The 12,027-nt window shown below is 40.3% G+C and overlaps 1 protein-coding gene across 3 annotated transcripts in view; it reads left to right on the forward strand.

Moving 5' to 3' along the window:
• The window catches only part of PGM1 (phosphoglucomutase 1), a 48,963-nt gene that overhangs the window by 15,082 nt on the left and 21,854 nt on the right, over positions 1–12,027 (forward strand). For 2 of the 3 annotated variants that reach the window (XM_006035051.3, XM_025191177.1), the window contains exon 2: positions 11,614–11,776. In XM_006035051.3, coding sequence (XP_006035113.1) covers positions 11,614–11,776 — 163 coding nt within the window. Of the gene's footprint in view, positions 1–4,869; positions 5,219–11,613; positions 11,777–12,027 lie in introns of those variants that run through there. The other variant, XM_006035050.3, reaches the window with a different exon arrangement.

Raw genomic sequence — 12,027 nt, forward strand, 5'->3', positions numbered from 1 at the left:
CCCCCATGCCCCCTGGACAAGCCATCTGTGGCTCTGTCCCACTCCCTGCCCTGGTCCCAGGGTCCCATTCACCATCCTGGCTGGGCAGCACCCCCAACCCCTGCCCCACTCCTTCCCTCACCATGGGGGCCTCAATATTCCCCCCCCATGCCCCTTCCCTCCCTCATGCCACTTCCCCTTCACAGTCTTGCCTGCAGAGCTCTACTCTCCACGCTGCCTGGCTGAATTCCTGGCCACATGCATGCAGCCGCATATTATATTTATCAGTGACATTATCGGCTTCACCAGCCAAAAAAAAATGTTAGCCAATAATACATATTTTTTATTGGTGCCGATCTGATATGGCACCAATATATCAGTGCAGCTCTAGCTTCAGCTACTGAGGAGTCTATGGGATCAGCACTGGAGCTGGAAGTATAAGCTGGATTTTATGGCCTCCTTTCTAAGCAGGGGATGTAGACAAAAGCCACGCCCAAGAAATATGCCATGGTGGCCAAGGAAAGAAATAGCACTGCAGGCTACTCAGACCAAGGGAATCTTAAGGCTATACAAGTTGAGCAACCATACGAAGCAACCTAGTGTGTGTGCAGACAGGGGCAGCTTTCTGAGTGCTGTGCAGCACTTTCTCTGGTAAAGTTTACATACTTTGTGAAAACACAAGCTTGTTTGTCTCTATCATTAAAAAAAGTCAACATTTTAGTTGGAAAAAGTTCATAGTCCGGGACATGTTTTTGCATATCCAATCCTTGCTGGTAGCAACTGGAAAATGGGCCAACCCCACCCCTGAATCATTTGGTGATTACTAAATCACCCTTAATCATTTGGCGACCACGTGATCACCAAGTACTAACATTTCTTAGTAAATATCATCCTTGTTAGCCGCTCAATATAAAGTGTCAGGACAAGAAAGATTAGTCTATTGGTCTTCAGTCTTGCTTAGTGTTTACATCCACATTCACTATTCAGGCCTATACCAGTGTCTACATCTTTTTTTGGACATCTTTCAGGACTATGATAATATCCAGAGGAGCCAGCCTTTCAGTATCATTAGGATACGCTGATGCTGAGCTGGGTTTAATCCAGAGTGAAAGGCTGTTTGATAGTTATGGCAACGGACTTGGTTTTGTCCAAACTGGTAACCAGACAGCAGCTGCAGTTGATGGTTCATCTGGTCAGTTTACTAGATCAGAGCCAACAAAGCATATTTGAGGTCCTAAAGCAAAATGGTGTCCAGCTTGCTGCCAGGAACTTGGGTGTCTTCCAGCTTATTCATCATCACCAGTCAATACTGATATTAAACAAAGATGGAGACAAGACAGAAGGTGGAACTAGGAAAGCATGCTGTGTATTTATGTGCATCATGAACTTGGAGGCAGCTCTCAATTTCATTATAGAGCTCTGGCAATAACACCGCTTATCACAGGGCCACCAAGTTGCCCTATTGAATTCCATAAGCTAGGTTTTTGGAGATGCCAGCCCTTCTACAGCTACAGATTATGTACAGCATGGATAGTGACAGGTGTGCAAGATTTCTCCCCTTCTTCCACCCTGCCAAAATTTATCTCATCACCTGTATGGATGTAATGGGACCTTAATCTATTCTCCATGCCATTTAGACCTTTATTCTTAATAGTGAATTTTGACACAGATGCCTACCCTGTCAGTTCAGGGTACAATGTTAAACAGCCATCAGATATGGCAAAGATAAAGGCCTTGTGTTTCATATCTGTCCCCTTCCAGCCCCTGTTAGCTTGGCATCCAAGTGAAGTAAAATGTCCATTCCTCCTAGTTAGAAAACTCTACAGCAGTGTTTCTCAAGCTTTGTAGATGCAAGATGCCCCTCAACAATCTTGAGGCAGTCTTTGAGGGTCTTGAAACACCCCTCCAAAAATGCCAGCTCCTGGTTTGCACTCATTTATAACTACAAAAAAATAATAGAGCATTTTTTCTGTTGCAATAAACTGTGACCACAGCAGAGGTCAGAAGGTTTTTAACACTATGGACTTCTTTTTGGAATATCTGAGTTTATCTTGTGGATCATATTTGCGCACCTAAGAGTGCTAACATTGTGTTGCACCCTGCGGCACCCTTGAAAGGATCTCAGGACACACCACTGTGCTGCAATACCCTGCCTGAAAATCACTGCTCTACAGTATCTGCTTTCATTTCAGTGTCACATCTCTGGCAGGAGTGCCCTGTGTACTCCAGAGTCTCCAAACCTCTCACAATAGAAAGTCAAACTAACCAAAAAGAGGAGGAAGGGGTGCAGGGATATACTGCATTCTTAGTAATTAAATACACAAATGTATAGTGTGTTCATAGTTCCTTTTTCCCCTGCCAGTGTTTGAGAGGTTTCATGTACATCTCCCCTATGTATGCAGCAAATAGGGAGTTGATTCTAGTGGCTTGTTGCTTTCTGTATGTAGTTGAATAATGAGGGATTTCATGGGACAGTAAGCTGATCTCATGGTGCCATCTGAACGTAAGAAGGGAAAAAGACTTAGTAAGCAATTTAATACCAGTGGGAGATTCCCATGTGAATCTTATTGCAATGATCAGGAAACAGATGCACTGTGTGAAGTGAATACAGGCCATACCCATTCTACTCCAGGATTTTTTCCTCTTCTGTACCACTAGATGGAAACCTCTGCGTATGAATAAACTACGTGCCACAGTGCATGTTCACTTCTGGATACCAGAGTAAGGTGTGCAAATCAGTGTTAGTACAAAGCTTTAAAGATGTCAAGTTACATTAAGAGATGAAATGAGATTGTAGCACTGGATTACTCTCCAAAATAAAAGGGAGGTTTTCTGAGGTTCAAATATTACAGTTAAATCTAAAGGTTTAGTTTTTCACATTTGATGCATTTTAGTCAAAGAGATGCATCATAAGAACATTTATTTGAATATATGTAGCTACTTATAACCAAAGCCTGATTTATCTTTACGTACTGGGAAGTGTCACTGTCGCAGAACAGAATTCCCCGGTCCTTTCTATAAGCTGAACAAAATCACTTTTGGGGCAGAATAGGGAGGAAGAGGCCTATTTTATTTTTAAATAGCCAACTTGATTTAAAATCTCCTTTTTCAAGTATCTTAGTTCCTTGGGCTTCTTTTTCAAAACTAGGCATTCACAAAAGATAACTAGACCAATGTGTATTTGTCCAAAGCCATCCTTCATACAGTAAAGTGAGTGGGGTTTCCTCTGCACATCAGCAGACCCTCTCCACAGAAACTGTCCCCCTTGGGAAGATGAATGCAAATCCTCTACCCCATAGCCTTAGCCTTGCTGCTTCCTGGTCCGATGCTGTGTTCTTTGGTAGGAAACTGAAATGTGAAGGAACCACGGGGCATTTTTATGTCTTGCTGGGTGTACCCACTTATTAGGGGAACAGTAACCCCTTTATGACAGCATATTTGGCTACTGTACTGTTCCAGATATTTATGATAGCACTTGCCTTCAAATATGTAGTTGGGAGGGATCCTGGCTCTAAGAGAATTAGAAGACTTTTTCCTTCCTCAAGACATGTCTCCATGCTTGGCTGTGGAAACTGATACTGTTTTAGAGCTGTAGGATTGGTGTGCACCCCTGCTCTCCCTCCCTTTCCTTTCCTAGAATATTTGGGCAGACGTTGTCACAGTGATTTCATCTCCTCCCCAGTGTGTCCATTGCCTCGTATAGCATTTTGAATTGGAGGCAGTCCCAAATTTCCTTGCAAAATAAGGAAACTAAATTATTTGCACAATTCTGACTTTTGCTTTAACATCAGGCAGGCTGGTCGCTAACGAAGTATAGGCTTCCAAATTGCTCAACTGATGTTTGTAAAATGCCTAGAGGGAGGGGAGAAAGGAGTGGGTAAATGACCATTGGATGCAAACATCCCAGAATTCAGGGGGACGATTCCTTATAAATTATAGGAAAGTTGGCTTTTATTCAGTCCAGATGAAATATAGTTGGGACTAAACATTTTGGCTGCCATTCTTTTCTGTATGCATTTAATCATGTTGTTTCAGCATTCATAGCTTTAGATGCATGCACTTTTCCAAAATCATCGATAGTAGTTTGCAAAGACCCCGTGGAAAAATTCTGCTCTTAATTATTCTTGGTAAACTTAGTTGAAACCATTGGAGTTGCACTGGATTTTTTTTTCCCAGTGTAATAGTGGAATTCATCTCACTGTGCTCAACATGCCACTTTTTTGTGTTTATTAGAGGAAAACCCATCCCTTAAGCAGTATAGATTATTGTCAATGGAGAAAGTGATTGGCTGTCAGAATGACAGGGGAAACTGTAGGTAACAGATCTTCTTACTTCCATTTTAAGAGTGACCTTTAACTTGCTAGGCTCCATGAAATAACTTTAGCTGTGTACTACCGTGCTTCCTGGAAACCTGCCTCAGTATTAGTGTCCCAGTGAGGACTGTGCAACAGTAAGAACCACCACTGGAGACCTGGCAGTGCTGCAGAAATCTGCTCATCTGCCTGAAACCATTTCTATGCTATGTTGGTTTGGAGAGCAGAGCCTGGCAACAAATCAATGCTTCTGACTGAAGGGCTGACCTGTTAACAGCCTCTCTGGCCATCTCCATGCTAAAAGAAAATAGGACAGAATTAACTTTGCTGAGATATTGCCTGTAATAACACAGTAGTTGCAAAAGGGCAACTACTGTATCAAACAGAAGACTGCGGAAAAGATAAAAATTTCCCTTTTCCTGTCCAGTTCCAGGAGGGATTGTAGTGTGGAATTATATGTATTCTCTCTGACATTGATCTTCCAGAACAAGTGCAAGAAAACTTCTTCAGTTACAGAAACCGCATGCAGCTCAAGGTTCAAGGAGCTATTTTTGGGTACTTGACTGCTTCACTGAACTTCTGACTAGTAGATGTGCCATTGCTGGTGTCAAGATTTCTTTTAATTTCACCATATTTATTTTTTAAATGCATTTATATGAAAAAAGACCATGGAAGACAGTCCTCTGCCTATACTTACTCTGCCAACAACACCTTACCGTGACCAGAGACCAGGAACCAGTGGATTACGGAAGAAGACCTTTTATTTTGAGACCAAGATAAACTACCTGCAGAATTTTATCCAGAGCATACTTTTTTCCATAGATCTAAGAGACCGACAAGGATCTACTATGATAATTGGAGGCGATGGGCGATATTTTAATAAATCTGCAACAGAATTGATAGTTCAAATGGCTGCTGCTAATGGGGTTGGTATATATTAAATCTGACTAAATTCCTAATTCTTTAGCACATCTCGGCAGAAATACAGAATCCTAGTAAATGAGGTGGTGTGAGTTTTAGCTAATTTCCTCTTGTCTTTTAATTGATTGCAAGTAGCTAATTGCTTTAATGGAATTGGTTAGTTACTTGCAATCAGCCTTGGTATTAGTGACAGTAGCCATTTTTTTTTTAAAGCTATTTTGCTGTTTGGCATAGAAAGGAAAGGTAACATGAAAATAAATATATTGTATGTATTCATTTCATTGGGTATTTTTCCCAGATTTATTGGCACTTGTGAATGTTAACTCTCATAAACTGTGGCACTGTTTACAATTGATAGGTAGAATGATGGCCTCTGTTCAGTGACAACTCGGTTTAGCTCTGCAAAAGCAGCTTCATTATTGGTCTGAGCTGCTTGACAAATGAAAAAGCAAAACACAATGTCTGGAGGTTTCTCAATGGATGTAAACAGCTGTCAGGAGTATCACTATAGTATTTAAAATTGGTATATTCTGCTTGTTACAGTGGGACCTATTTATAGAGAGCTCTGCTTATAGTGAAATTCTATTTATTGAAGCTGGAATTAAAGTCTCGTTGTCTTTCAGTGCAGTGCAGCTTGTACTAGAAATTTGGGTATGTGGTTTTTCTGGGGGAAAAGGAATTTCACAGAAGACTTCATTAAAACAGCTCATTGGGAAGAATTTGATTTAAAACCATTAATCAGAAAGTACTGGACTTATGGTTAAGAGGTGAAGATGGAAAGGGAACACAGTTGTGTTCAAGTTGTAGTTCAATTTTTTTGTTTGTGTGGTTGTTTTTAACAACAAAATATTTTTGGAGTAAAAATGTTAAACAACACGGCATCTGACATTGTAAATCAAGGTAGCTCCATTGGCATCAACACATTGTCCAAGTAGAAGATCTATAGCAATGACTTTTTTCTTTCAGCCAGGATGCTGGGCTCCCTGGGGTGTCATGAGATTCTTCTAAGGACGCCATGCAAATATTAACACTGTTAGGTGTGGAAACACCTACATGTGATTTTTCAAGACAAACCCAGAGACTTCAAAGATAAATTCATAGTGTCAAAACCATTCTGACCGGTAGTGGTCTTTCTGAGTTTTTTGCAACAGAAGAATGGCTATATTATATTTTTGGAGTCAAAAAGTGAGTGAAAGCCAAGAGCTGGCATTTTCCAAGGGGTGCCTTAAGTGTGAAAAAGTAAAGAGCCACTGATCTATAAAGTATAAATTTATACTAGGTGAGGATCAGGCCTGCAAACACTGCTGTTGGGACTGCAAACATTTTATCAAGTACCTTCTAATTCTACTTTCTTTGCAGAAGGTATTTGTTTGCTATTACAAGAAATAAAGGGTATCAAAAAAGCAGGGGAGGGGGGCAGCTTCTTTTCTAGTGTAGAAGATTGAAGAGAATATGGAGCTATGCCAATATATCGAATCTGAAAGTTTGTCCCTAATTTATTTTCTAATAATATGCTCCATACGGGTCTGATTGATTGATTGACTGATTGATTTTATTTTTTAAATTTGACTTTGCTTTAGTTTGTGTGTTGCATTTTTACATTGTCTGTCTGTCCAGTACCTCTGGCTTTATTGATCAGTTTTATCAACTGCATGATAAACCCAGTGAATACAATGTAAAGTATGATTGAGGAAGTTTTCCAATGTAAAATTTGCATGAGGAATGCATATCTTCTCTCAGAAACATGGCAATCAATTTAATCTCTGTGATGTAGGCAGGGATGGAGACGGTTACCTTTGAATGTGTGATCAGAAGGATTGCCAAATAAGACCAAACATATTTGACATGCCAGTAATAGTCTAATTTATATTTCATACTTTTAATCAGTGGCTCCCAACCTCGGGTCGCAACCCAAATCAGGGTTGCAGGGAGTCTGCCCCTCGTTCCAACCCTTCCACCTGCGGGGCTCTCCTGACACATGGTCCACGCGACTTGCCGCTGCTGCCCCCCACGATCCCAGCCCAGTCCAGGCTCTGCTGGTGCCACTGGGCGTGAGTCAGGGGCAGAGGCGGGGGTCACAACCCAGATTTAGGGTTGCAGCAAAAAAAAGGTTGGGAGCCAAAGCTTTAAATGATCTTTCCCTAATTAAAGGAAATGACTAAGTCAGTAGTCCACATAGCCTGGCATATATAAATAGAATTATCTAAACTTAGTTGGTGTAATTATGGCATGGTGTAAAGTACTGGTGAGTTTGCACTTGGCATACTGATGTACGATTCTGGTCTCCTTCTGTGGGGGTGGATTTCTAATGAGAAAATGGTATTGTAAGCACCTACCAGCTTAATGGGTGAACCCTGATCTTCGCTGCAGAAAAGTATGCAGAGGCATTTATTTTATTTTTATTTTTGAGCACTCGCATTCTTAGGTTTTCTGTGTTGTAAGGGAGATTGTATGCTGCTTTGAGATCTCTTTAAAGTTGTGACACCAAATTGACATCTCAACAAAGTTTAATTTTAAGTCCATATTTTTTTAATTAAAAAAAAAAAAAAGCCTTGTAGGAAGGGGGTTACTATATTATGAAGAACTAATTTACCCTGAAATAAGGAACTCACTAAATTTAAAGCTTTAAATGTAAAGTTAACACAATAACCTGCCACAGAGACAACTTTCACCCGTAGGAAACACAAAGGATTAATTTGGGTTAAAGGTGACTATCTCTACCCAATATGTACAGTGAGTGACCAGAACAATGGGACTCCAGTCTCTGCCAGTCTCTCAGCATGACTGTAATACTAATAATAAGGGAGTCAAACTTTTCTCCCAACACTTTGAAGCTGGCCCATTGCCTCTAATTATTCTGATGGTTTTGATACCCTCAGATTATTTTGTGACATATGCTCAGTTTCTGGCACCACTGTGTTAAAATAGTTGATTAGCTTCATGTTGGCATGTACCTCTAGTTGCTCTTGGAAGAGAAACAAATAACTGTTCAGTAATGGTTTAACTAAAAGTTTGCAGAAGTATGAAATTAAATCCTCCCTGCTCCACCTCTTCACAGAGGAAATGCAAGAAAGACGTAAAGGAATTTCAGTGCAATGGAAATTTGGCATTTTTATTGCCAAAATAGGAGTTGTTTAAGAAATTGGGTGGGGGGGAAAAAGATATTGGATTGGATTCTATTCCAAACAGGCTCCGAGGGCACTTTTACACGTGCTCTGGGAGGAGGGTGGGGAGCACTTTAATGAGAGCAGCTCTAAGAGCTAACTTAATTAAAGTTCCACAGTATGTCATGTATCTGTGTCCCCACACTTCAAAATGGTGGAGGGGACGCTTGAACTAAAGCTCATTCGAGACATGGGAAGCTGCTGGAGCACGGTAATTGCCGATTAATCAAGTCTGCTCCAACACACTAATTACAGCACATCAGACTAGCCTTCACACTCATGTATAGGCACCTCTAAGTTGTTATCTTATTCTACCTTCCTTGAGTCCTTAAAAAGTGATTAATATGTCTATTTTCATAGTATACCTTTATTTTAGCTTGAGGATTTGTTTTTTCATGACTCAAGTGTGGAGAAGACGATCCACCCACCTTTTGTCTTAAAAGGTGGAATGGTATCTAGCCCACTTTTTGCATTTTGATGGGGGGTGAAGGAGAATGTGGAATCTGACATTAAAAAAAATCTGTTCATACTAATTGTTCAAGAAGAGTTGTATAAAGTCAACACAAGCTCTTGGGTTGGTCACATCTACAATTTAGTTGTCTTCTGTGACTACTTCCTGGGCAAAATAGAGCAAAATTGACTTGTATACTCTAAATCTTCCACAATTCCAAAATGATTCTGGGGAAAGGAATAAACACTGTTTCTCCATTTGAAACATCTCTTCTCTCCTCTCGGAAGTAGACATTTCTCTACAACCAGATGATGTGCATTGAATTTAGGACACAGTACTGCGTTCTTGGTGTCTTTATAAAGGTCTGCTTCTTACAATATAGATTCTTTAGGTACAGTAGAACCTCATTAATTCAAAATGCAGAGGACCAAAAAAACCACTGACTTTAAAATAAGTGTACCCATACTGATTTGCATTTATGCATGTTGGCATGGGTGTCTACACCCTTAGTTCACTTGCAATCCATGTTTTCTTTCTGCAAAATGCTTCTAGTTTCAGCGAAGGTATTCCATAAACACACTTTTGAGCACCACTTTTGTTCCTGCTTATATATAATACTATGTACAATATTAATCCAAAGCCAAAAGGCATATGGTTTGCCATATATCATTGGGCTGGGCCCCAGCAGAGTCAACAGCGTTTCAAGCCATGGTGATTCCCACAGCCCAGCACTACTCAGTAGGTGTGTGTGTATTCCATGTACCTACCACCACACATCTACGTGCACAATTTACATGCCAATTAGCCCCCATTCAGGAGTGAAACTGCGCGTGCTTGTCATGAGTTCTGGAACCCTCCAAAAATGTATATGCAGGTGAGATGTGGGGCTACCTGGTCTGGCTCCACACCTTGGTGGGCAGGGCCATACCAGTCACAGGTGATGGACCAAGAGAGGGGACCACAGAGCCTCTCATCTACATAGACATGTAGTGAGTGATGTTTGCTGGACGTTTAAGGCTGGTGAATAAGCGGATGTCATTGGAAATGGCACTGCTCATTTGTGGGAATGAAGAGGAAGTTGAAATGTATTTGAATAGTGGCTCACTTGAAAAAGAGTTGGCACTAAGGGGGACAGGGTGCAATGGCTGTTCTGTCGTATTCAGGTGGGCCATACTAATGTAGCCTTATGGCAGTGTTTACCAGTATGTTTGCCCAGTATGGGTCTCTGCCTTGCCCAGTGTTGTATGGGTATGCTCGGTGCAGGCTGCATTCAATCAACTTCATAGTTGGTTTCCATGACTGAGCACATGCTGCAGCAGTTTAATGATAGGTAATGCATTTAACTAGGTTTTCCTGGTCCAAGGGACCAGAAAATGGCTTCAAATTTCAAAGTAGTTGTATTTTGAATTATCAGAATTATAAAGCATACAAAAATCTGTTTTTTTGGCTGGGGAATGACAATAGCTTCAAAGTATCTGATACTTTGAGTGATCTAGTATCAAACTAATGAGATTTTACTGGAACTGCTTTGAGCTAAGGTCAAATATAAAAGCCTGGCTGTGCTAAGATAGGCTAAGAATAGAGGAGAAAATAAAGGAACATATTGTACTACTTTCCAGGATTTTATAGATGGCATAATAAACTGATAAAAAAAACAAGAACCCAGGAATATAAATAAGTTAAAGGCTGTAATGTTAGATATCGTGACTAATAAAAAGAATAAGATTAATTCCTGTTAAAAACTGTGTTCATTAGTTGTTTGAGGTGGAGGTCTTCCAACTGTATGTTGATTGCTTGGCTGGTTTTTGACAGTTATAAGATTGGATTGTCTGTCTTCATTGACAATCTTCTTTACATAAAGTGTGTTGTCACGTAGGAGAGTTTCATTCATCTGTTGCTGATGTAAAAGTACTTGTGAATGTGCTCTTTTACTTCTGGAACATTACCTTTAGATTTGTTTTGCTAACTCACTTTCCTTGAATGCACTTTGTTCATGATTTGGCTAAAGGACAGCTTAATGCATTTTTGGGACGGAGGACATTTTTATTGAAGGGGATGGAAAAACCAAACCTACCTTTGCATGAAGGCACCTTGGAATTTAAGAAGAACATGTGCCTTCTTTTCTGGTGCATTCTGCTGCAAAGCAGGCACTGACACACATCCTGCTCTCCTTGCTTCCTAACGAACTAGCTTCTAATTCCCTTGCACTTTGCCATGTGTTTTTTCCATTGAAAATGGCTGGATTACACAAAGGAAATCAGCTCCTTGCTGTGAGGAAAGAGATCAAATCTGAACCCACTTGCGTAATCATATTGATTGATTGCAGAAACAAAGCAAGCAGAATTTGGCCTATGGTCTAAGATTGCTAAAGGAAGGGGGAAAAGTTAAATGCTCTTTGTTTTTATTACATCCCAGTATCTTTGGAAAACAAAATTCTAGATAATAGTTCACAAGTTATTTGTTAGATGCCTCTAGAAAATACAGCTTGCAGTTTATTCTCTCTCATTTCTAGTTGAACTGCAGGGGGTTTTTTATATAAAGGGAAATGCTAAAGATGCACAACAAAACTGATGTCAAATGCTGTGCTTCACTATGCATATTGGAAGATTGTGCAGCAGAACAAAAATGAAGCCAATTGTTCAAGCAGAGGCCATGCCTGTAAATTTAACACAACCCCATGTGAGAGTTTACTAAACACTGGCACTACGAAGCTGATGTTTCCGCTTTTCACAGTCTAGTCACCTTTAAAATAATTTGGATAATTTATTTTGAATGTTTATTTTAGATTGGCCGCTTAGTAATTGGACAGAATGGAATTCTCTCAACCCCTGCTGTGTCGTGTATTATTAGAAAAATCAAAGCTATTGGTGGCATCATTTTGACAGCTAGTCACAACCCTGGTGGGCCCAATGGAGACTTTGGCATTAAATTCAATATTTCCAATGGAGGTAAGATTTCCCCCCTTTTCCTCCCACTCCCCTTCTTTTGGCCACTATTTCTCCAACTGTTCCAGAGAACACATATTAATTACATCCTCTTAAGGATTCAGTGCTGTCAGCAGTACATTTCACTTAAATAAAATTAGAAATCCCCCTCCCCATATAGTTCTTTTTCCAAGAGAGATGCTCATCCCCTGGTTCTGTGATATACCTCTAGAATAGACAGTTATGGCATAATGTCATTGAAAATTCTCTTTCCC

This window comes from Alligator sinensis, unplaced genomic scaffold (genome assembly GCF_000455745.1).
Source record: "Alligator sinensis unplaced genomic scaffold, ASM45574v1 scaffold558_1, whole genome shotgun sequence".
NCBI lineage: Eukaryota > Metazoa > Chordata > Crocodylia > Alligatoridae > Alligator > Alligator sinensis.